Raw genomic sequence first — 27,401 nt, forward strand, 5'->3', positions numbered from 1 at the left:
GTGGTTTCATTCTTCTACTTCAGTCAAGCTGCCTTCCTTATAAAAGCTGATTTATATAAATAAGAACAGGTGCAAATGCTGTTAAGGACTTAAGGAAGCAGCAGTTTGAATGCTATGTGTGCTGGGCACCAAGCTAAATATTTTCATGTTTCATGTTATTACTCACATCATTCCCATTTTATAGGTGATAAAACTAATTTTTTGAGAAGTTAAGATAAGCAAAGAGGTAGAAAGTGGAAAAGCTAGGACTTAAACCAAGTCTTTCCAACTTTTAGGCTTGAATTCTTTCTGAAATCTGATTTCAAAGCCTCTGCTACTCTCACTCCTCCCACCTGCCACAGGGAGGAAATGCTCTCCCAAGACAGTAAGATTTAAGTGTGGTTCCCCATGGCCCTCATCCCACACTCAAGTAGAACAAGCACCTTTTCCTCAGAGATGGTGTGGAATACTGGTTCAAAATGAAAAAGCATCAAAGTCTAGTGCTCAAGCACTCATGCTCAGCATCACCAGTTAAAGATGAGAAAATACGCCCAAGTGGAGTTCCCATCGTGGCGCAGTGGTTAACGAATCCGACTAGGAACCATGAGGTTCGATCCCTGGCCTGGCTCAGTGGGTTAAGGATCTGGCGTTGCCGTGAGCTGTGGTGTAGGTTGCAGACTCGGCTTGGATCCCGAGTGGCTGTGGCTCTGGTGTAGGCTGGCGGCTACACCTCCGATTGGACCCCTAGCCTGGGAACCTCCATGTACCATGGGAGCGGCCCTAGAAAAGGCAAAAAGACAAAAAAAAAAAAAAAAGAAAAGAAAAAAGAAAATACGCCCAAGGTTACCGGCAGATTGCTGAAGGCTTCTGGCAAGATGGACGACAGGGCATCACAGGCGCTGGCCTGCAGAGTCGGATGCTCTGAATTCTGCAGGGCTCTGGGTAAAGGACCATTCAGCATCATCGTCCAGAACATCACCACCTGCAACAGGGGCACGTTACAGTTGCAGCCCAGGAGACAACATGAAACCAGCTTGACACTAAGACTACCACAAGTGACCACGGTGCTGAATCCTTGAAGCAGTAACTTACTGTAAATGCTTTTACTACCTCTTCTTCTATAGCAATGAAAAGAACTGTGGAACGCAAAATAATTAAATGCTTCCACTTCATTCATCAGGAAAGTACAGTCTGCAGTAGTGAGGCAGCGACAGTGACAATAATAATGGGCAGGAAGATGAAGATGAGGGTAGTAACCACAGCCAGAGAGGTTCCCATACGTCAGGCATTGCTCTAAGTGCTTTACACATTATCAACTCATTTTTCAATCCTCAGCCCAACAAAATGAAGACTCTATCATTATCTCCATTTTCACGTAAGGCACAAAGAGATAATGTAACTTGCTAGCAGGCAGCAGAGCTGGCCTAGAATCAGATCAACTGACACCCAGCCAGGGCTCTTGCAGCCTGCTCCCTCGTGGGCACAGGGATCAGGCCCCAGGGCAGCCCAGAGGCCAAAAAGTCCGAAGAGCATGGGATCCACTGGCAGAGCTGGGGCTGAGTCCTTCAGCTGCCGCTTCCTCTCTGCAGCCTTGGGCCAGTCACTGAAACCTAAGCTTTGGTTCCTCTTCAGTAAAACAAGGCAGAGTTTGTGCGGTTATAAGATATAAGACTGTGTGTAAAAAGGCCCTAGCACAGTGCTGGGTGCACACTGGAGATTCTTAAATTGAACAGCTGGCTCTGTTTTAAGAGCTCTGAAGAATTCTCTCACTTCGAAGCCCCTCCTGGTCGGCATCTGCAGGGCACCCTTAACAGCCTCCTCCATGCTTTAGGAAAACCCTGGGCTTTCACGTCCGTGTGCAAGTCTGACTGGAATTGTTTTGGTATTTTCACTTCCTGCCCATGGATTTATCCTGAGTTCTGCCATGTACCCACATGCTAGTTCTTTCGCCTCCACAATCCTAGCTCCTGGACACTCAATCTAGATCCCACTAACTCCGAACCAGAAGAGTGTGGGCAGGTGTGCTCGCCAGCGTCCAAGACGGCCCACAGTGATTCTCGTCTCCTAAGAGTCAGGAGGCCATCCCCTCCCACGCTGACTAGGGCTGGCCTGTGTAACTAACAGGGGCTGTGGGAATGACACTGAGGGACTCCCGAAGCCAGATTACAAACACCCTGCAGCTCTGATTTGCTCTCTCTCTTCACCCACTTGCTGTGGAGGAGGCCAGCTCCCATGTCAAGGGAACACTCAGGCAGCCTTCTGGAGAGGCCTGCACAGGGAGGAACCGAGTGAGGCCTGCTGCCAACAGCGAGGACAAACTTGCAAGGGATGTGAGTGAGCCACCTCGGAAGACGATCCTCTGCTCCCATCAAGGCCGGCTGACTGCACCCCCACCCTCCTGTCCGCAACCTCATGAGAGACCTGAGCCAGGACCACCGGCTAAGCTGCCCTCAATTCCTGGTCCCCAGAAACTATGTCAGGGAATAAATGGCAGATGTGGTTCTAAACTGCCAAGTGTTTTGGATAATTTAATCGGTCATCAACAGATTTCTTAATTCACTGCAAGGATGGCAGAAATTGTGAAGGGAAAAAGAAGAGGCAAATGAGGGCAGAGGACAAACACATCACCAATGTGGTCTTTACTCTGCTTCAGGCACTAAATACAAGGCTTTTTTGATGGGTTCCTCCTCCAAAGAATAACTGGCACAGTGATGCAATACAAGCAACCTAAGGTTATAGGATTCAATGGGAATAATGGGGGGAGGGGCCTGGCAGTGAGGGAGTTAAGGGAATTAACACTCATTGAGCACCTACTATTTGCCAGCATCTTCACATCTCATTCAGTCTTCCAAAAGTCAAGGATATTTATTCCTCTTTACAACAGGAAACTATGCTCCTAATCCCGTACTCATTAGATGGTTTAATCTCACGCTTTCTGATTCTAAATCCTTGGCTCTTCTCACCATTCTAGTCTGCCTCTCAGGCATGCTGAGGTTTTGTGCAAACAAAACAAAACTGTTCTTCCATTGCTGGCTGTGTTACACATAATCCTACCACCAAATTGTGAGCAAGCTGAAATGCAAATAAAATCTATTTATCCTAGATTATAAAACGTAATTTCTGACACTGGAAGAAACCATACTCTCTGCTTCACTTTATCACTGAGCCTCAAAATAAAACTGACTGAAGCACTAAGAAAAAAGAAAACCATGAACATGCATTGACTTACCAAGGCGACTGGCACTCTCTGATCGGGTGCTATGGTAGAATCCGGTTTATACTGCTGTATTAAGCCTGAACCCAATTCTTCGAGAAGCTGCCAAAATAAGAGAAATAGATTATCAGAGACGAGTATTAGAACTATTGAGGTAAAAAAAATCACTTCCATTAGAGATAACTTAAAATCAAGGGGAAAAATAATTTCCAACTGACTTTCTTTCTTTCCTCAGTAACTGTTATCTCTGAGGCATTCTTTCTGGGAGCAAAATCACCAGGTATGTACTGTTAATTTACTCCCAAATATATTCTTTGGGTTTATATGTACAGCTGAAAAATGAGCTATATATCACTTCCCTACCTGAAACCTCCTGAAGAAACAGAAGTGATGGACATGCAGCAGAGGGAAGAACGTAAAAGGGAGAGAAGAAAAAAGCATGTGGTTTTTAATGAAAATGACCTTTGCTCCATGAAGCTGGACGGCTGGATCTGCCTCTCCCAGGCACTTGCAAATCACCTCTCCAAGCTCCATCAAGTAGACTTGAGTGGTTGAAAAGTAGCCCCTTGCCAGATGGGCCAACACCTGTGAAGAACATAGGGGATTAACCCCAAAACCTGGATGCAGGACTAGAATAACATCCAGAAAAGTGTTTCAGTATTTCAGAAATTACTCATACTCAAAAAGTAGCTGAGATCTGATGTAGAATGAAATGAAGAACAACCACAGTTTTATTTAATGAGTAAAATCAATTAAGTATATTGTATAATTTTATGGTGATAAGTCTATAGTTTATAAAATGTGTTTCGTTATCAATATTACCTCATTTAAGCTTGGGAAATTTTTCCCAGGTAGGTATATTAATTGAATGTTTCAGCTAAAGAAACTGAGGCTGAAAAAGTTAAATGTTAAAGAGGTTTAAAGGACATGTTTTGTCTTTTTTGTCTTTTCAGGGCAGCACCCGCAGCATATGGAGGTTCCCAGGCTAGGGGTCAAATCCGAGCTGCAGCTGCTGGCCTATGCTAGAGTCACAGCAACGTGGGATCCGAGCTGAGTGTGTGACCTATACCATAGCGCAGGGCAACGCCAGATCCTTAACCCGTTGAGTGGGGCCAGGAATCACACTGGCAACCTCATGGTTCCTGGTTGGATTCGTTTCCGCTGTGCCACAATGGAAACTCCCTAAAGGACATGTTTAATATTAACCAGATAATTAACAGCAGACCCCAGGACCCAACCTGTGTCTTAGATCATATTTGAGTATAGAAAAAGCAATTTTTTTTTTTTTTTTTTTGTCTTTTTGCATTTCTTGGGCTGCTTCCGTGGCATATGGAGGTTCCCAGGCTAGGGGTCCAATCGGAGCTGTAGCCGCCAGCCTACACCACAGCCACAGCAACGCCAGATCTGAGCTGCATCTGCAACCTACACCACAGCTCACGGCAATGCCAAATCCTTAACCCACTGAACAAGGCCAGGGATCGAACCCACAACCTCATGGTTCCTAGTAGGATTCATTAACCACTGAGCCACAACAGGAACTCCAAAAAGCAAATGTTTTAATCTAAAATGGTTTTCTTCTTCTAAAGGGGCAAATATTTTGTTGCGTCTACGCAGATATAAAACCAAAGAGAAGTTTATAAAAAATTAAACACTTAACTTTCTGATCAGAAATCAAAGATTGATTGCATAATTTCTTTCAGAATTATTATATAATCTATTATACCTACCTGCCATACAATACCTGAGGTGACTAAAGTGGCTTGTAAGAAAAAGGGACATATTGCCTTTGGAATGGATTAGCAATGAGATCCTGCTATGTAGCATTAAGAACTATGTCTACTCACTTATGATGGAGCATGCTAATGTGAGAAAAAAGAATGTATACATGTATGTGTAACTGGGTCACCATGCTGTACAGTAGAAAAAAAAATAATCATGTATTGGGGAAATAAAAAATATATATATAAAATTAAATTAAATTAAATTAAAAAAAGGGACAAATTTGACATTTTACAATCAAGCCCTTCCACCTAACCCCCCAAACAAACCAACAAAGCATTCACACCTAAACTATAACTCCCATCAACACCAATGACACATGGCTTGGTTTTACATTATTGTCAGACTTACTCCTCAGGAAGCAGTCACCCTATGAAGGAAGACTGATTACTTTTACTTCAGAGATGAGGAAATGAAACCTCCTACCTGTAAGGCCTCCAATCGCATGGGGAATGGTTCATAGGTGCTTCCTCCTGCAGAGCCAGCATCGCTACCTGAACAGGAATCCTCCTTGGGTAGAACAACAATGGAAATGCAAAGGCGAATGAGCCAGCAGGGCTCAGAAGATCCCTTTGGTGTGTTAACCGATGCCTCCTCCAGAAAGGGTCCTGCCGGGGCTTTCTTCCACCAGTCAGGAGGGCTGAAGTGCAGAGTGGATGAACTGCTATTGCTGAGTCCAGAAGAACAGGGCTGTTGCAAAAGTAGCTGGACTTCAGGTAAAGGTGCGTGAGTGGACACTATGGCTCCCAAGAGTGTTAGACTTGACACACGAACATTAACATCTGTCAACAGCAACAGTAAGAACCTATCATCATGGGAACAGTTACCAGAAGGATAATAATTATCACTGTAGGAAATGAAGAATTACAGCTTCCCTGGGAGTTCCCATTGTGGTTCAGCAGGTCATGAACCTGACTAGTATCCATGAAGATGCAGGTTCGATCCCTGGCCTTGAAAAGTGGGTTAAGGATCTGGCATTACCGTGAGCTGTGGTGTAGGCAGAAGATGCACCTCAGGTCCCGCCTTGCTGCGGCTGTGGTGTATGTAGGTCAGCAGCTGCATCTCCAATTTGACCCCTAGCCTGGAAACTTCCATATGCCATAGGTGCAGCACTAAAAAGTAAAATAAATAAAATAAAATAAAATAAAATAAATAATTATGGCTCCCTTGCTTTTAACCTGAATCTAATTAAACCTCTAGCCCTAACTTCCAATTTATAGGAAACACATGGGACAGAAGTATAAGTTAACATTGTAAAGAAAATATCCAACAGTAAGATATCTGGAAGACAACTGACTTGGACCCTTCCAAAATCAATATCATAAAGAAAAAAAAAAAAAAAAAGGGTAGTGGACTACCCAAGATTCAAAAAGGCTAATGTGAGGAGGTAGGACAAGATGGCACAGTAGGAAGATGCTGAGCTCATCTTCTCCCAGGAAATGCAGGAAAATAACTGAATTCAGAGCAACTATCTCTGAGAATGATCCCAACTCTAGCAGAAAAAAATTTCCCATAACTAAGGATAAAGTCATAATGAGACAAGCAAGAGGATCAGAGACATGGTCTGGCATGTCACCCTGAGTGCTGAAAACACAGGCAGGAGGAATTTCACAGCCTCACATCCTCCTGAGGAGCAAGGGCTCTGAATCCCACACTGGGCTCCCCAGCCTAGGGGACCTGCACCAAGAAGATGAGCCCCCATAACATCTAGCTTTGAAAACCAGTGGGACTTATATCTAAGAGAGAGCCAGAGAGCTGTAGAGAATGGAGAATCCACTCTAAAAGGATGTACACAAAACCCACTTGCTCCAGATCCTAGTGCAGTGATAGCAGTTTGAAAAGCACCTGATCACAAATGAAGGCGATTCAGTGACTAATTTTAAGATTTGAGCCTGAGAGGGGCAGGGATCTGTTGGAGCCTTCTCTGCATACTAAGAAGATGGCAAGGGCTACTTAAATTTTTTTTTTCTTTGGCTCCCTTTCTACCTAGCTGGCCAGGCACTGGCAGGCACCATTTCTGACTCCACTGTACCACATACCCTACCTTGGGTCCACCTGAGGACTCTATCCAGCCAATGCTAGTCTAATGCGGTCCCCACTTAGAGCCAGCTATGGTGGGAGCCAGCCCCCTACACTAGCACACTTGCAGAAAGCCCAGCCCAGCTACAACAGAAGGCCACAAGCAACCCTCACGGGGAACAATCCTGGAGCACCTGGCCCTGGTAATCAGGGGAAACTTTAACACTGCACATATATCAATGGATAGATTATCCAAATAGAAAATCAGTAAGGAAACACTGGCCTTAAGTGACACATTATACTACATTCCACCCTAAAACAGCAGGATACACATTCTTTTCAAGTGCACATGGAACATCCTCCAGGAGAGATCACATGTTAGGCCACAAAATAAGTCTCAATAAATTTAAGTAGACTGAAATTGTATCAAGCATCTTTGCAGGCCACAGCCTATGAGACTAGAAATCAACTACAAGGAAAAAAAAAAAAAAAAAAAAAACAGAAAAGACACAAACAAGTGGAGTCTAAACAACATGCTACTAAACAACCAAGAAGTCAGTGAAAAAAATCATAGTGGAAATCTCAATATATCTTCAGACAAATGAAAATGTAAACACAGCATTTCAAAATCTATAGAACACAGGCAAAGGCAGTTCTAAGAGGGAAATTCATAGCAGTACAGGTCTACCTTAGGAAACAAGAAAAATCTCAAGTAATCTCACCTTATACCTAAAGAAACTAAAAATAGAAAAACAAAACTAAAAGTAGGAAGAAACAGAAAATTAGAGTGGAAATAAATGAAATAGATACTAAGGAGTTCCCATTGTGGCTCAGTGGGTTAAGAACCTGACTAGTGTCCATGAGAATGCAGTTCGATCCCTGGCCTCATTCAGTGGGTTAAGGATCTAGCATGGCTGCAAGCTATGGCAAGAGTCAAAGATGCAGCTCGGATCTGGCGTTGCTGTGGCTGTGGCATAGCTAGCAGCTGTGGCTCCGATTCAACTCCTAGCCCAGAAACTGTAGATGCAGCCCGAAAAAGAAAAAGAAGAAAAAAAGAAATAGATACTAAGAAGACAGTAGAAAACATCCATGAAACTAAAAGTTGGTTCTTTGAAAAGATAAACAAAATCAATAAACCTTCAGGCTCATCAAGAAAAATAGAAGGCATTAATAAAATAAAATAAATAAAATTAATAAAATCAGAAATAAGTTACAACTGACATCACAGAAATACAAAAGATCATAAGAGATTACTGCAAATGGTTACAAACCAATAAACTGGACTAGAAAAAATTTCTAAAAACATACACTCTTTCAAGAATGAAATAAGAAATCTGAACAGACCAAATACTAGTAATGAAATCAAATCAAAAATAAAAAAAACTCCACCAAAACAAAAGTCCAGACCAGATGGCTTCAGAGATGAATTCTACTAAACATTTAAAGAAGACTTAATACCAATTGTTCTCAAACTATTCCAAAAAACTGAAAAGGAAATAATGCTTCCAAATTCATTCTACGGGGCAAGCATTAACCTGATAGCAAAACCACTTAAAAACACTACAAAGAAAATTACAGGCCAATATCCCTGATGAACACAGATACAAAAATCCTCAATCAAATTCAACAATACATTAAAAGGATCATACAATGTAATCAAGTGAGATTTATCCCAGGGATGCAAGGATGGTACCATACCTGCAAATCAATTAACCTAATGCACCACATTAAAAAAAAGGGTAAAAATCATATATCATCTCAACAGATGCAGAAAAAGCTTCTGACAAAATTCAACATCCTCTTACAATAAAAAACTCTCAATAAAGTAGATACAGAGGAACATACCTCAACATCATAAAGGTCATATATGACAACCCACAGCTAATAAACTCAACAGTTAAAAGCTGAAAGCATGTCCTCTAAGGTCAGGGACAAGACAAGGATACCAACTCTTGCCACTTAAATCCAACACAGTATGAGGAGTCTGAGACACAGCAGACAAGAAAAAGAAAAGTCATCCAAATTGTAAAGGAAGAAGTAAAACTGTCACTCTTTATATATGACAAGATACTATACATGTCATATAGTATACACATGTCATGATACTAAAACCCTGAAGACTCCACCAAAAAAACTATTAGAATAAATCAACTCAGTGAAATTGTACAAAATTAATATACAGAAATCTGCAGCATTTCTATTCACTAATAACAACCCATCAGAAATAGAAATTAAAACAATGCCATTGATAATTGCATCAAAAAAAAACCACCTAGGAATAAATTAATCAAGGAGGTGAAAGACCTGTATTCTAAAAACTATGAGACATTGATGAAACTGAAGACAACACAAATAAATGGAAAGATATACCATGCTTGTGGATTGGAATAATTAAAATTGTTAAAATGTCCATACTACCCACAGCAATCTACAGGTTCGATGCAGTCCCAATAAAGACACTCACGGGAGTTCCCATCGTGGCACAAGTGGTTAACAAATCCGACTAGGAACCATGAGGTTGTGGGTTCGATCCCTGGCCTTGCTCAGTGGGTTAACGATCTGGTGTTGCCGTGAGCTGTGGTGTAGGTTGCAGACGTGGCTCGGATCCCGCATTGCTGTGGCTCTGGCGTAGGCTGGCGGCTACAGCTCCGATTAGACCCCTAGTCTGGGAACCTCCATATGCAACAGGAGTGGCCCAAGAAATGGCAAAAAGACCAAAAAAAAAAAAAAAACAAAAAACCACAAAACACTCACGGCATTTTTCAGAGGACTAGAACAAATAATCCTAAAATTTGTACAGAACCATAAACACACCTGAGTAGCCAAAGTAATCTTGAGGAAAAAAGAACAAAGCTGGAGTTATCATATACCCTGATTTCAAACTATACTACAAAGCTATAGTAATCAAAACAATGTGGTATTGGCACAAAAACCAGACACATAGATCAATGGAAGAGAAGAGAGAGCCCAGAAATAAACCCACTCTTATATGGTCAATTTATCTACGACAAAGGAGGCAAGAATATGCAATGGGGAAAAGAGCCCCTTCAATAAACGGTGTTGGGAAGCCTGGACACCTACATGTAAAACAATGAAACTGGACCACTTTCTTATATCACATACAAACATAAACTAAAAATGGATTAAAGATTTAAATGTAAGACCTGAAACCATAAAATACCTAGAAGAAAGCAGACAGTATACACTTATTATTTTTTTTTTAAATGGCTGCACATATGCTGTAGCTGTAGCAATGCCAGATCCTTTAATACACTGTGCTGGGCCAGGGATTGAACCCATACCTCTGTAGCAACCTGAGCCGTTGCAGTCGGATTCTTAACCTTCTGTGCCATAGAGGGAACTCCAGCACACTCTGATGTCAGTATTAGGAGCATTATTTGGGATTTGTCTCCTCAGGCAAGGGAAAGAAAAAGCAAAAATAAATAAGTAGAACTACATCAAGCTAAAAAACTTTCACATAGTAAGGGAAATCAATAAAATAAAAAGGCAATTTACTGAATGGTAGAAGGTATTTTCGAATGATATATCCAATAAGAGATTAATATGCAAATTATATAAAGAAATCATACAACTCAATATCAAAAAAACTAAACAATCCCATTAAAAATGGGCAGAGGGCCTGAACAGTCATTTCTCCAAAAAAACATACAAATGGCCAACAAACGCCTAAGAAGATGCTCCACATCACTAATCATTAGAGAAACGCAAATCAAAAGCACAATGAGCTATCACCTCACAGCTGTCAGAATGGCCATCATCAAAAAGAGAAGAAACAAAAAGTGTTGGCAAGTATGTAAAGAAAAGGGAAACCCGGAGTTGCCGTTGTGGCACAGTGGTTAACGAATCTGACTAGGAACCATGAGGTTGCAGGTTTGATCCCTGGCCTTCCTCAGCGGGTTAAGGATCCAGCGTTGCTGTGGCTGTGGTGTAGGCCAGCAGCTACAGCTCCGACTGGACCCCTAGCCTGGGAACCTCCATATGCCGCAGGAGCAGCCCAAGAAATGGCAAAAAGACAAAAAAAAAAAAATCCAGGCCTCCTTCAAGTTCTACTATTCTAACTAAAAACTCAACTTATCAGAATGTGGTCTGATCCAGAAGCTCACAAACTAAAGGAAAACAAATGTTCTACAGGTAAGCACGTACATATTATATGAGGGAGCGTCAGGAAATAAGACTAGTTAGCGGTGATTTGAGGTTCTGGAATTTTATTCCAACTTTAGAGGAGATAATGTTAAAAGACGTTAAGTTTGATATTCCACTTTTTCTTTCCCAAAAGAGGATGATGTCTGTCTATCTGACTGGCCATCCATCCTCTACCTATATCTAAAGGGTATGAATTATTTCACACTAGAGCGGGACCCCAAATCCTTCACTCAATCCTAATTCTAAAGGGATACTCTGGTCACTGCACTGATGCATTGAAGAGGCATTAAACTTTACAGTTAATTCTCCAGGTCACGTCTTTCCAGTGGTGCCCCCTTGGGCTTCAGGGGTCAAAAGTGAGGTTCTAGCAATAGTTAGTTCTCACCAAACCCTACGAGAATAAACAGAGATATCTTAGAGCTAAAAAAATGCTCTGAATATTTTTAAACTAATTATCTAGATTTGGTTGATACAAAAAAGCAATCAGTTTTAAACTATCACCAACCTTTGTGGCGGATATAAGGCTTTATCTGGTTCCAGACTTTGGTCAGCAGGCTGAGTTTCAGACGATTATAAGGTGAATTTGATACTAAGTTTGCAAGGCACTGCAAAACACAAAAAGAATAGTTCAATGGGCCTGACTGAGCCACAGCATAGAGATAAAATTTTAGAGCATTTAATTAAAAAACAAAAGTCTACTTATATGAAAAACAAGCACCCCCCACTCCCAGGAATAGCAATGTAATCTCATTGGTATAGCTTAATACTAAAGATAAAGGAGTATTTTAAGGAAATCATTTATTTGGACATACAGAGATTGTAGGTATGATCAGACAAGTAGCAACAGATTTCCAAATAGTATATCTTTAATTAAAATCACTACTTAGTTATATTCTTACTCTGGGGCAATATAAACATTACACAAAATTTAAACAGAGAAACTGCCTCTGGAACTCACTGCTAACTTGGCACATTTACCTTAATTATCTGAGTGAGGGTCTGTGAGGATGATTCAGCCACCAAAGCTAACAAAAGACATCTGTGCAACTCTTTAATGCTGGAAGCAACCATTACAGAAAAGGGAGTAAAAGCCCTTCTGTGGTCACTGGTATCTTCAGCAACGGAAAGAAACTGCTTTGAGCCTTCTAAGATGGCAGATAAAACTTGCAGGGCACAGGCACGGGTCTGAAATTTCAGGATAATGCACATTAGTTAGTTAAAAATCAGAAGTTGAATCTCCTTCTTCCTATATATATTTTTTATTTTGAAAGTATTTAGGATCATTTTAATTAAGAAGAATGAAGGCAATGAGATTATCAGGTCCTAAAACCAGCCGTGAACTAAGTCACTCACACCCCTACCCCTACACTTTTAAAAAACCAAAAAAACCTTAAATCATATTCCTGTTAGGTTTTCTTACTGTAAGGAATAAGTCTAAGCTACACCATAGTATAAAAACCTGAAAATAAAGATGAGAGGCCTAGTTTATTCAAGCATAACGTCAACTGAAAAGAGAATTAAACAGCCTGAGGGGTAGAAAAAAATACACACATCTAGAGTCTGTTTCATATCACAGTTCCTGAGGACATTCTGATTTACGGTCCACCCTGAAGCATCCATGAGCGCTCAAGGTTAATGAAATAGGATATTAGGAACCTTGCACATACTCAGCTTGGCAGGCACTATTAATGACCCAACTTTTAGGAACATTCTTAGGTATAGGAAATAACCCTACCTGAATAAGAATTTTTGCTAATCAAAGAAATACTATTAAATATAACCCTATGGATGGAAAGGGAAATACCTGCACCTTTATCAATGGACTGCTGTGTATGACAGGAAAAGTGCCACTGCATCTATGTTTTCTTTATAAGATTAAAAGATTACTTTCAATTGGTACCATGATGATTTTGTGGTATTAAAAAATCATAAAAGAAATGAAAAGAAAAAAAAGCCAATTTAACCAAAATGAAATATAGGTGATAAATGCAGGACCTATGAAATAATACTGTATCCTCTTTGGCCAGTTCACCCAAAAATGCCAATTAAATCTTTCAGTCAGATTTTTAAAAAGTAAGGAACTTACACTGTGGAATGTAATCTAAACATTTACTCAATACGAAGCAAATCTTAGATGGATATGAAAAATCACCAACTGTATCTCCAAGTAATCAAGAAATAAATCATTTCTACAAGATGTTTATAGAGTGGAATCCAAACAAAAAACTAAATATTATTGTTTTGAGAACTTTATAGTACAGTATAATATATATAGTATATATATTGTAGTATGGCTTGATTTTTTGTAATTAAGCATAAACACTTAGGTCAGGAAGTTGGCCATGCTCTTGCACAAATCAGTTGATCCAAGAAGTAGTTAGATCAGGGGCTAGCAAACCTTTTCTGTAAAGGGCCAGTAGTACAAATTTTATTTGTGTGTGTATGTGTCTAATTTTTTTTTGGCCATGCCTGCCGCATGCAGAAGTTCCTAAGCCAAGGATCAAACCTATGCCACAGCAGTGACAATGCCAGGCCTTTAACCCATTGAGCCACCAGGGAACTCCCAAATTTTATTTTTAAAATTATAGTTGATTTACAATGTTGTGTCAATTTCTGCTGTACAGCAAAGTGACCCAGTCATATATACCAAATCTTACTTTTTTCGACTTTGCAGGCCACGAGTCTTTGTTGCAACCATTCAACTCTGCTACGTTAGTACAGATACTGTATAAAGAAATTAAATGTGACTGTGTTGAAATAAAATTTTACTTACGGACAGTGAAATGTCAATTTCATGTAATTTTTACATATCATAAAATATTACTTTTGATTAAGAAAAAAACACTTAAAAGCATAAAAAACACGTTTAGCTCATGGGTCATATCAAAACAGGTAGTGGGCCAGATCTGGTTCACAGGCCATAGTCCACCAACCTCTGATTAGACGGCTAGCTGATCTTAACTGAAAAAGGCAGATGTTATGGTAAACCCTCATTTCTTTAGAACATAATTAAATATCACAATTCTAGCAGCTCACAAACCAAATAAAATTAAGAGCCAAGATGTAGAAAAAAATGAATACTCAAAAGTAAAAAATTTTCAGCTCGATTAATTTTGGTACCCTAAGAGAGAAAAGGCATTCATGACTATCACAGATGAAAACAAAAGGAATATCACTGAAATCAGTTCTTTTTTACTGTCAAGGTATAAAATCTTTATGGAAATATGATACTATATCAAATTATACTTCTCATGGTTCTGATTTATTTCCTCTAAATGACATTTAATGAATCTTTGTTGTTATAAAAATACTATTTATGGCATTAAATCAGGCCCAGGTTCCACTTCATTTATTCTTATATCAATTTTCTATATATTGCTAGAGTTCCCATTGTGACTCAGTACTAACAAACCCAACTAGTATCCATGAGGATGCAGGTTCAATCCCTGCTCTCGCTCAGTGGGTTAAAGATCGAGTGTTGCCATAAGCTGTGGTGTAGGTTGCAGACGTGGCTCAGATCTAGCGTTGCTGTGGCTGTGGCATAAGCCAGCAGCTGCAGCTTCAATTTGACCCCTAGCCTGGGAACTTCTATATGCCATGGGTGCGGCCCTAAAAAAAAAAAAATTACATATTGTTTAAATTCTAATAATCAGCACTTCCAGCAGAAAATTCCTGATTTATGGCAAACCATAAGAGGTGCAGCTCTCTAGAGAGCTCATTTTAAGTTTTTATTGTTTGAGTATTTATAATGGTGGATGAAAGGTTTCTTAATCTTATCAACATCAGTGTGCTCAGTTTCACTAGAAGGTAGCTCTACCTCATTCAGCCCAAAGGCTTGCTCAAGGTAATGAAATAAGAAAGCACTTTTCCTTTTTTTGCTACTTAAGAATATAGTAGAAAGGTTTGCTGAGTGGCTCATTCAATCTTTATTTTTTCCTTTTTGGTGTATGTTTGGTCTCAGAATATTCCTGGGAGTATGATAAAGAGGTCACTGCTGGAAGTGGGTACTGCTGGGGTTTCAATGCAGGGTACCTGGCTGTGCTTGTCTTCAGTTTTATCCAAGTACTAATTATTCTTCACATATGTTCAGGGTTAATTTCACTTAATCACAACCCCAAAGCTGGGTGCCTTTTAGGTGGAGCCATGTGAATACTGTGTCAAGGTCTCTAGATCCGAGACATTCAAGCAAGGGTCACCTGTTCTTGGTTGGCCATATAAGAGAAAACCTGATTTCCTACCATTCTATGATAGCTAAAAATTTCAACCCTTTATTCCCTTCCCTAGTTATGCTATCTATTATCTAGATTTTGATTTGTTTCCACATTTCATAGCTCGATAAAAAAATAATCATCATGGAATCTGAAAATCTGGTTAATTCTCAAGGTACCAAGAGGAAGGTCTGCCCTGCAGTCTCTCTATCCCTTAGATCAAGCCTTGCTGCTATGTACCCACAATATACCTTTGTAGCACCTGAGTAAATCATACGGAAGAAACTCAAATTAGTTGTGTTGTTATACTGATTGCTCCATGCTGCCTGCAAACACAGGATGGGCTTTCTGAAGCACATTTCCAGCATGTAAACAGGTGACGATTTCCCAAGTACCTCCACCACTAAAACCTAATGAAATTTCTAAGTGTTTCTCCTTCTCAGTGAACCATTCTAGCATTTTACATTCCTGTTTCCTAAAAGTAATCTCTGTCATTGTGGGTGTTTTGAATAGAGTAGTCCAATCACCTTGCCTTCCATCCATTTCTCTCTGGGGAATTTCTGAGTATATTACTGATGATTGTGTTTCCAACTGAATTTACCACAGGTCATATCAGAGCTGCCATGAACTGAAAATCATCATCACTGTGCACTCCAATAAGGGGATACACTACTGTTGTCTTGTCTTTTCCATCCTGGTGAAGAGAAACTTCAAACTATCCCACTCCATACTCAATGAGCCCCTGAGAAGATGACCAGTTTTATACGTGGTGGCAACTTTTAACCTAGCTCTGATCAATCCACGATGCTGTTACATTCCTATCACATGAACCAGTAACTGTAATTTTTGCACATAATTTTCTAGAAGTCTTTCTAAAAAGCCTCTCTCGCTGACATCATCTACAAGACACTTTCTTCTAGCATGGGCCTTGGCTCACAAGGTGTGCACCAAAGCCCATTATGGACAATTATCACAACACTTAGGCATTAGCAGAGTTGCACAGCGGAAACGTGCTGGGCCCATATCACAACACTTATTTACATCCTTTTAAATCTAGTATCTGCTAAAAATCTACTGAGTATAATCATTTCACTTACCATTACACTAAACTGAAAAATTTTAACCATTACTTTGTTCTTTTAAAAATCTTTTTTAAAAATGATGATTAGTTGGTACAACCACTATGGAAAACATTATGGAGGTACCTTAGAAAACTAAATATAGAACTACCATATGACCCAGCAATCCCACTCTTGGGCACATATCTGCACAAAACTTTCCTTGAAAGAGACACATGCACTGGTATGTTCATTGCAGCTCTATTCACAATAGCCAAGACATGGAAACAACCTAAACATCCATCAACAGATGACCAGATTAAGAAGATGTGGTATATATACACAATGGAATACTACTCAGCCATAAAAAGAACAAAATAATGTCATTTGCAGCAACATGGATCAACTAGAGACTCTCATACTAAGTGAATTAAGTCGGAGAAAGATAAATACCACATGATATTACTCATCTGGAATTTAATATATGAACTTTTAATATATGAACTTAACAAATGAACTTTTCCACAGAAAAGAAAATCATGGACATGGAGAACATACTTGTGGTTGCCAAGGGGGAGGGGGAAGGAATAAGATGGACTGGAAATTTGGGGTTAATAGATGCAAACCATTGCCTTTGAAATGGATAAGCAATGAGATCCTGCTGTCTAAAACTGGGAACTATATCTAATCACTTATGATGGAGCATGATAATGTAAGAAAAAGAATGTATATATGTATGTGTGTGACTGGGTCACCTTGCTGTACAGAAGAAAATTGACAGAACACTATAAACCAGCTATAATGGAAAGAAATAAAAATCATTAAAAAAAAAAAAAATGATGACTGGCTTTTCATTTCTCCAGGACCTTTGTGTGGCTTTTGTACTGGACCTAAGACATCTCCAGAAGGAAGGCTACATACGTATACTTTTTTTTTCACTCAGCACATTTCCTACATTCAATGAAGTTAAACAGCAAAAACATATCTAAGAAGTACCCAAATCAAGGAGGACCACTTTGCAATAAGGGGAATTTCTCATGGTAAAGTCAGATATAAACATTTGAAAAATATAAAGACAAAAATATCACGAAAATTATTTCAATCTACTTTCATCAGATATGACCCTATAACCTCCCTATACTCAAATCCCCTTATCTGGGCAGCTGCAGTGCAGGTGGCTTACTTGGCCTGCTACTTGCCCCATGGCACCACCTCCATTTCCTTAGCTACTTACAACTGCTCCACTCAGCTGGAGAGTCTTCAAAAATATAAATATCTATCTAGATATATATACTTTTCCCAACCTTTATAGCAGTTTTCCTTCCAACTGCTGGAATAGCTTCATTACTTATTTATATGCCACCATCATTTTCCATTTTTCTCCTAGGTTCTCATTCACTACTGATTTAGTCAATGTGAAAGATTTCTACTGGTTTAACTACTTAGGATATTGGGTTTTTGAAATACCCTACAAGACATTTTGAGGGAATATATTTGAGGCTAGTTTATTTTTCTTTGCCCTGTAAAAGCGTTGAAGGGTCCTTTAGAAATTTCCTTATATAGTAATTAGCTAGTCAAGAAGATGATCAAAGAGAGTTCCAATGCAGTACGGATTGCTAGCCCTCCTCCCTGCTTTTAAGGGAAAAAATCTTAAAACTAGAAACAAAATACTAAGTGGCCTAGTTGAAACTAGTCACTTTGAGAGCATAGGCTGGTGACCTGAGGACACCAGATGCCATTCAACATGCATTTTTAATGTTAAGTATCGTAACAGGAATCTAAATACTAAACTATGTCCTTATTTGGGTAAGAAGCTAACTTCTGGAGAAGAGTTAATATACCCAAGAAGAGCAAACACTTCAGCAGCCACAGCTACCTTACTGCAGCTACCCATGACTACCAAGTTATTTTTTCTTCTTTTTTAAAAATAAGTTTTTCTGGAGTTCCTGTTGTGGCTCAGAGGAAAGGAATCCGACTAGCAACCGTGAGGACACAGGTTCAATCCCTGGCCTCGCTCAGTGGGTTAAGGATCCAGCATTGCCATGAGCTGTGGTGTAGGTTGCAGATGTGGCTCAGATCTGGCGTTGCTGTGGCTGTGGCACAGGCCAGAGACTACAGCTCTGATTTGACCCCTAGGCTGGGAACCTCATATGCCACGGGTGCAGCCCTGAAAAGACAGAAACAAAACAAAGAAAGAAAGAAAAAAGTTAAAAATAAGTTTTTCTCACTAAACTATGTAATACTATTGCATGTGATTTGAAAAATATAGAAAAATTGGAAGAAAAAACTGTTAGGATCATATAATTCTATATCCTATACTTCCATAAAACATCATTAGCATTTCCCTAAGCCTTACACATTTTTCATAACCATTATACATCATGATACTCCAGTGAGTACTTAAGCCATATTTTTCTATTATAAACACCATGATAATCAACATTTTTATAAAAACAGAAGCATAGCTGCTTCAGCAGAGCTCAAGAAGAACATGGAAGCAAAAACTCAGTGGGATCTCCCTCAACTTGTTATTCACATTAGTCCATTTCCTAGCCTCCTGCCCATCTATCTAGTGGTTCTCAAGTCATGCCTGAGTCAATATCAGTAAGACCCTTCTTCAGATAAGATCAACAGGGCAGAGAAAACAAGAAAGACCTGTAAAGCTTTTCTTCCTCATAAAATACTTAGAATGTAAATGCTCTTACCTTTGGAGAGGGATCTTTTAACGTCAGAGTCATCAAGGAACAGACTGTGGGCTTCCAAGCTCAGGTGTATCAGGAACAAAGGCTGACCAGTAACCATAAAGAACTTTTTTTTCTATTGATTTTATAGTAGAAAGAAAGCAAGCTAATGCTCCTTGGCGAACTTTGGCTTGATAAGACCTTTAAAAACCAAAAGAAGGAAGAAAAAAGTCTTTTAATTATTTTAAAAACATTAGCATGAAATGCTATTTATTCCAGCCACCTGAAATGATATAGTGAGAAATTCAACATTCCAAATAAGTCTGAAAGATGCCAACATTTTAAAAATTATTTCAAAATGCAATCAAAACATGTTAAAGCAGGAGTTCCCGCTGTGGCTCAGCAATAACGAACCCAACTAGTCTCCATGAGGATATTAGTTTGATCCCTGGCCTCGCTCAGTGGGTTAAGGATCCGGTGCTGCCTATGAGCTGAGGTGTAGGTTGCAGACACAGCTCAGATTCAGTGTTGCTGTGGCTGTGGCATAGGCTGGCGGCTACAGCTCCAATTCAATCCCTAGCCTGGGAACATTCATATGCCGTGGGTTCGGCCCTAAAAAGAAGAAAAAAATGTTACAGCAATTTATTTATATAGCAAATTAATAAAGTCGGCAACTAAAAAACACAACCAGATAGGGAATAGGAGGGCAACATTTTGTTATTAGGAAATCAGTATTAAATGAGCTACTACAGAGTATCCATCCATTCAACAAATAGTACTAAGAATCCTTATGTTTGTGCCAGGCACTGTGCTGAGGCTGGCAGACATAAACTAAGCCCTGTCCTTGTCAAGCTTACTGAATAGCTTTAAGAGATACTTACAACACAGTACGATCACCACTAAGGCAAAGGTAAGTCACGTAGGAGAGTACCTAAGCTGGAGCAAGGGATCAGAAAAGCCTCAGAGCATACGACTGCTGAGCTCATACTGGAGATGAGTAGTGTTAACAAGGCAAAGGGCAAAAAAAAGTAAAAGAAAGACTATTTCAGGCAGAGGAACCACATGTACAAAGGCAGATCAAGAGAACATGGCAAATGCAGAGTAATGCAAAGTCCCACATAAATGAGAATCTTCACAAATCTCATGCAACAGACGTTGAAGCAAGGTTATAAATTTATAAACGCAACTTGGAAGATGAGGCATAAAAATATAACAAAATACTACTACCTCACTTTACTCTGCATGCCTCCTTCAGCATCAGAATAGTCTGACTCACTACTGCTGACCCTTTTCCAACTGGAAGGACTGAAGGGTGAGGAGACTCGATCTTTTCCTGCAGCTCCGCTTGCAGCTAATGGCAAACTCTGACCCCCCTGGGAGGGGGCGCACTGAGCATCCCCTTTATGCAGGTTCCGTCTGCCTGAGCCAGAGACTGGGGCCACTTCTCTTTCACCACTGGATTCTTCTTCCTCCTCCTCCTCTCCTTGCTGGATTTTCTTCGGTTTTACTTTTGATTTTTTCTTTTTATTCTGATTTTAGGAGCAAATGAAAACACATATATATGATAGCTATTGGCAACTTCTCATTTGATAATTAATATGTAGTCTGAATAAAGAAGAGGAGAAGAGAAAAAAGTGGCACTTACTGGATACTCTATGTGTCAGGCACTATGCCAAATGCTTACGTACACACTACTGGACTCTAAGAAACAAGGTGCGGAATACATGGGACGAAGCAAAACTTATAGCTTGGGTTTAAATTCTACCTCTGTGACCCTGGGCAAATCATTTAGCTTTTTCTTCATCTGTTTAAGTTGGGCTAATGCTACTTGCCTTACACAGTGGTGAAGGCATTCAGTCTTCTCAGCTGGGGTTCTGCAGGAGATTAAGGTCTACAGAATATGAGTGAGTGAATACTTTCTTGGTTCTCCCAAGTAGGACACACAGCTAGCACCACTCTAGATGCATAGGAGAGACGCTCATCACATACAATCCATGTTTTGGGGCGCTGAGGCTTTGTAGATAAAGCCAGTTTCTTTCTTTTTTTCCTACTTTCGTCTTCTGGACACCCAAACATCTTCGGAATCTGTGCCCTTTTCTGCATTCTCCACATCCCTGACCTTGAGGACGGAAGGTGCTCATCAATTCTACCTGTGATTACGAAGCTCCCAGCTCACACCCTCTTACCTGCTACCACAGTGATCATTCTGAAATTCAGATTGGATCACACCACTTCCCTAGATCAGATTCTTGCCTTCACCACCTCTAAGATCACAATAACTTCTTAGCATACCATGTAAGACTCTCAGGATTTGGCCTCTGCTACATACTTGCCCCACCTCCCCCTCCACACACCTGACACTCTAGCCTGCTGGTTAACACATGGGCTGTGTGCACTCACATTCGTTATGCCTGTGTACCTATTGTTCCTTCCAAATAAAACATTCTGCTTCCTTCTCTGTACTATTGTTAATTCTTGAGATCCAGGTTAGCCAACACATCTGTTAAAAAGCACCCCCTTACTCTTCTATTGGTTGCCCTGAAGTGTTCCTCAACTGGGTGCCTAGAACGTGTTCTCAGAGTAATCTGTGAATATTCTGACAAAAGAAATCAAAATACTGCACTGTAGATGTCTATTTATCCATTTTTGCCTTCTCCCCCAAAATCCTAAAGCCAGAGTCTATGTTCCTAATATTTAGCACAATGTCTGGGATATAGCAGATGCTCAATCAATGTTGAGAAAGTGAGTAAAAAAAGTTCTAATTATAAGCATTTTTACTAGACATTACATTTCTAGGTGCAATACCTCAGCCATACATCTGTATGCTTTAGCTTCTCTGACAGAAACACAAGGGAGATGACAGCTGACTGGAAAGAATGGGAAATTTGGCAGTGGCAACAGAGACCTATAATATTTACCAGCTGGCCTCTTTTTTTTTTTTTTTTTTTGTCTTTCCTCTTTTTAAGGTCCCACCCACGGCATATGCAGGTTCCCAGGCTAGGGGTCAAATCAGAGCTATAGCCACCGGCCTACACCACAGCCACAGCAACGCCGGATCCTTAACCCACGGGGCAAGGCCAGGGATCGAACCAGCATATTCATGGATACTAGCTGGATTTGTTAACCACTGAGTCACGATGGGAATTCCACCAGCTGGCCTTTTGGAGAAAAAGTCTGTTCACCTGTAGAATTAAGCCTCTGGGGGATGAAGATGCAATTAAAAACAATCCACAACTTAAATCTAAATAGATGTTAAGAGTTTCCTTGCCTGCTCACTGGCATCTCTCACAAGTGTTCCATCCTAATAAATCTATTTCTTGCCTATCAAAAAATAAATAAATAAATAGATGTTAAATGTACCACAGTTGGTCGAGAAGAGCTGGATTCTGACTGCTGCGGTTTGGTGGGTGGTAGTCCATCGTACTGAGGAAGTGGAGTGGGGTATAATACCGTGGGCATCTCTATGTTTAGTCCAGGGAGTCCATGGAACATGGATTTCTAATGACGATGATTAAGGAGACACACACACACGAAACAAATCATAAAGCAAAATTATTCACGTTCTGGATCACAGAGATGAACAGATTCATTTTTAAAAGCGTTATTAAGGAAACTAAAATGGGACAGAAAATAGATACCCTGAAGGTTTAAGCTTAAAGAAGAGTTTAATCTCATTTAGACCAGAGGGATCTGTTTTGGCCAGATTGGGTTAGGTTTAACTTTAGATTTTAGTTTATTTACTTACTACTTTCACTTATTAATTTAAAAAGTTTCTCCAATCAGTCTTATCCAATTTTTTTATCTATAATTTTTTTGACCAATCTATCATTTTTATTTAGCATATCCATGTCCAAATCTAGCTCTCTTTCTATTTGGGAGTAGGGGGGTGGTACTAGAAAAGAATTAAAATTTTAGTTCATGATAAAGCTAGGTTTTCATACATGGCTTTGATCTGAGGCCAGCACAGAGTTTCCTGGCTGAACTGAAGACACAGCTGGATCCCCAGAGAGGCTGACATGACTTTCCCACTGACTGGCAGGCTCAGAAGCCAAAGGATGGCAGCTCATGACACACGCCTTGATTGGCCTGCCTACTACATGAGAGTGAGAGCAAAGAAGCAGTGCTGGTTCTTCTTTCAAGTCCAAACAGGGTCAAGATAATCTAAACTTAAGTTATCTACAGATCATGCTTTATAACCTATTATCTTCCTAATTCACTTCATAGATAAAATTTTAGAATTTTGATGCATTTTTTTTTTCTTTCTATGGCCGCACCTGCAGCATATGGAAGTTTTCAGGCTAGGGGTCAAATCAGAGCTGCAGCTACCAGCCTATATCACAGCCACAGCAATGCCAGACCAAGCTGTATCTGTGATCTACACCACAGCTTGCAGTAACACCAGATCCTTAACCCACTGAGCGAGGCCAGGGATCAAACCCCCATCCTCACAGACATTATGTCAGGTTCTTAACCTGCTGAGCCACCACAAGAACTCCCAGAATTTTGATAAATTCACTAAAGCAAGATTTATTCTTTTCAGTTCTTAATGTTAAATTTTATGTTCAAATATAAACATTTAATTCTCCTCTCTTAAAATACAACACCCTAAAGCTAGCCTTGCAGTAGTGATGTAAAATGGTCCTTGGGTCTGGGGTATAAATAGAAAAGACGCTAACCACAGTGAGGACTTGGGGTTTAAACAGGCAATGCCTTACCTTCAGCACAGCTAAAAGAGCTCCAAGTTCATCAGTCTGTGTCAGCTTCATTTTCCCACCATTTAGAAGAGACTGTATACCTTTTAATGAATTTTGTAACAACTAGAGGGGAAAAAGGAGACCAAGTTAAAAGGTAAATGAAATTTCCTTATCCAGGGATCGACTTTCTAGTATCATGCAGGATAGAGAAATCTTTTTTTTTGGCTGCATCCACAGCATGTGGACGTTCCCAGGTCAGGGATCGAACCCACACCACAGCAGTGACAGTGCCTGATCCTTAACCTGCTAGACCACCAGGGAACTCCAGAAATAGTCTTGAGATGATGGGGAAAAATACTTTAAACAGAGGAGTGGGAAAAAAAAAAAGCGAAGATGAGGATTCAGAGAAGAGAGCTGATGAGCTACTACTAATTATTTTCTGGAAGAACAGAGTGCTCCTATTGAGTAAGAGTAGTCTTTTGTACATGTTTGTAAATGAGCATGTACTAATGGCGAGCAAGAAAAAAAAGAAATGTTAAGTGGGAAGAATATGATGGGAATAAAAATGTGGCAGCAGACACAGGAAACAGGAACTCTATCATGCAGTAACCTTAGCAACTCTTAAAGGCAAGGAATGTATGTGCGAGCAGGTTTCTGGTGGGTAATTCTGATCAAGATTAACTTCTTGAGCAATAATCTCATTTCTAGGATTCTGTTCTTAATATTCCCCATATGGAAAAGATCTACAGCCTTCTCCATAGCAGAAACATGAAAAAAAAACTTTAATTCTCCATCAATTATGACAATGATTAAAAAGCTAACCCTCTACTACATATGAAACTTACAATAATAGCAAGCACTTTCCAAAGCACTGTAAATGAATTTCAGTTCACATGCACCTCATAAGACCTCTACAAGGTAATTACATTTGTCCCACTTCAGAGTTGAGGAGCATGTAGGTTCAAGAAGTGAAGAACTTGGCCAAGGTCTCCCAGCTACAGCAGTGAGAAAGCATGAGGTACAACAGTCATGAAAAGATGTCTGATGAATAAATATATATATATATATATATATATATTTTAGGGCTGCACCTGTGGTATACGGGAGTTCTCAGGTTAGAGGCTGAATCAGAGCTGCAGCTGCTGGCCTACACCACAGCCACATCGACACCAAATCTGAGCTACATCTGTGACCTACACCACAGCTCAGGGCAAAACTAGATCCTTCACCCATGAGCGAGATCAGGGATTGAACCCGCATCCTCATGGACACTAGTTGGCTTCATAACCTGCTGAGCCACAGTGGGAACTTCTGATACATTAACTTTAAAAAGAAGAGAGAGTAGCAAAATAGCATATTAAATATGGTCCCATTTAAAAATTATAAATATACTCATTTTTATATAGAAAAAAAATCCGGAAGCATGTAGAACAAATTGTTCCCAGTGGTTTTATCTAAACAGGGGACTATGAGAAACTTCTGCATCTCTTATTTGTAATTTTTGAAATGGGTCACTCTGAACTTAAATCTTTTAATAAACTGTCATATTGGCATCAATTTTTTAAAAAAAAAATATTGAAGATATTGTTGAAATCCACTCCTTCCTTCATTAAAGACAGTGCGGAGTCGTGTGGCGCGCAGTGGTAACGAATCGACTAGAACATGAGGGGGGGTGGCAGGGGACGATGGGGGGAGTGGGTAGGGCAGAGGGTCGATTGGTTGTGGGCTGAGTAGGGGGCTACAGTCAATTTAATATGAATCCATATGCACCCAAAAAGCAAAAAAAAAAAAAAAAAAAAAAAAAAAAAAAAAAAAAACAGTTCCATCATCTAGGAAAAATCGACTAGAATCATAGGTTGAAATCCACTCCCTTCCCTTCCATCTAAAAGACAGTTGCTAGTCTGAAATTGTACTGCTTCTATAGTCAGGAGGGAAAAAATAGTTTTCTTTAAGAACCTAGGATTGCAAAACACAAACAATGGCAAAACAAAACAAGCAAAAACAATTTCTTGTAATTTAAACCTGAAAGATTTGGCTTCAGTCTTTTTGGGTTATAAACATTCCCCTTATGCCTATATCTTTAAACAAAACTAATACAGCATCCAAATTTAACTCTTTTCTTTTGGCTTTTTAGGGCCACACCTGAGGCATATGGAGGTTCCCAGGCTAGGGGTCGAATTGGAGCTACAGCCGCGGGCCTACACCACAGCCACAGCAACACCAGATCCAAGCCCTGTCTGTGACCTACACCACACCTCACGGCAACGCCGGATCCTTAACCCACTGAGTGAGGCCAGGGATTGAACCCGAAACCTCAGATTTGTTTCTGCTGAGGACGGGTTCTCCCAAATTAAACTCTTTAATAAACCACTTTTATTCCACTGCTGCTTCTAGACCCATCTGTAACAATCACAAGATTAGTGCTAGTCTCACCTACCATGCAAAACGTGATATCATCCATAGCAGATGATTTGGGAGCCTGTAAAGTAGTCAAGAAAGCTTGGAAGCAGATGTTTTGGTAGGGCTCCTCCAAGTATGGCTGTCCTGGCACACTAAAACACAGAGAAAGCAACCCAAACTCAGTTACCTTTGCAATGGGCCTCGCAAAAGAACAGGAATTAAAAGTAGCAGTACTGCTGACTAATGGAGTTGGAATATACCCTTGAATGAACCTGTATCATAGAAGACAGTGCACCTGGATTAATTAATTATCGCCGTGGACAGGCACGAGGCTGGAAAAACAGCAGAATGCTTTTCACAGGGGAAGTTACCTAAGTTTGTAGTGAAACAAGGATAGAAACAGAAATCTTTTTTCTTTGCTTTTCGATTCTTAGAGGGAAATAATGCAGACAGGTGCTGTCAAGCTAGAATCACACAGCTGAACCTGTCCTCTTAGCCACTGGACAACACTGCAATGGAGACCACACACATCAACGCTGTGCCAATCATTTTCTATTGCATGAATCCAGATCTGGGCAGCTGGAACCGGTTCTCTTTTGGTAAAAGAAATTTGCCTTTCTTTGTTGAGATATATCTCAACAAAGCTTAAAGTCTATGAATATATCATTCTAAAAGACTTACTAGGGTTGGAATTTACACCAATAGAGAACAAAACCTTGACATACTGCACATACATCACTTTTACCATTTTTTTAGCAATAAGATCCTAGTCTATTATTTCTTCCATTTTTTTATGAGCTTTCTTTACATGCTACATTAAAATTTAAACAATATCAGATGATCTTATTAGCAAAGACCATGAGAAATGCAAAGTAGGTTATTTTTCTAATTTGGCTCTGGCTTCAAACAGATTGAACTGTAATTACTACCTAATTACAACTGGGAAATCTGACTGATTCCACATACCTGAGACATAAGTTTGCCATACAATGCACTGCAGCTCTCCTAACTTCAGGGTCTGACTGAGCCAAGTCACTCAACTTCATCAAGATTCCACCCTTGCCAAGCAAGTCTGGGAGGTACTAAAACAAAATAACAGCCCATGTCAGCTGAAAAAAAGCTTCTAGAAAAATACTACCTTTTAGACAGATTTCGTTAAATTTTTTTAAAGGAAATATAAGTTCTGAAAGACTAGCTGCTAGGTA

General features: G+C 39.9%; 1 protein-coding gene across 1 annotated transcript in view; it reads right to left on the reverse strand.

The window, feature by feature from the left end:
- The window catches only part of HEATR6 (HEAT repeat containing 6), a 40,609-nt gene that overhangs the window by 6,766 nt on the left and 6,442 nt on the right, over positions 1-27,401 (reverse strand). The window contains 13 exon segments of the mRNA XM_021067375.1: positions 827-961; positions 3,209-3,295; positions 3,656-3,778; positions 5,399-5,754; positions 11,661-11,760; positions 12,134-12,340; positions 19,127-19,167; positions 19,170-19,303; positions 20,330-20,631; positions 22,463-22,600; positions 23,818-23,919; positions 26,234-26,348; positions 27,163-27,278. Of these exon segments, the coding sequence (XP_020923034.1) occupies positions 827-961; positions 3,209-3,295; positions 3,656-3,778; positions 5,399-5,754; positions 11,661-11,760; positions 12,134-12,340; positions 19,127-19,167; positions 19,170-19,303; positions 20,330-20,631; positions 22,463-22,600; positions 23,818-23,919; positions 26,234-26,348; positions 27,163-27,278 (1,956 nt within the window).

This window comes from Sus scrofa, chromosome 12 (genome assembly GCF_000003025.6).
Source record: "Sus scrofa isolate TJ Tabasco breed Duroc chromosome 12, Sscrofa11.1, whole genome shotgun sequence".
Classification (NCBI taxonomy): Eukaryota; Metazoa; Chordata; class Mammalia; order Artiodactyla; family Suidae; genus Sus; species Sus scrofa.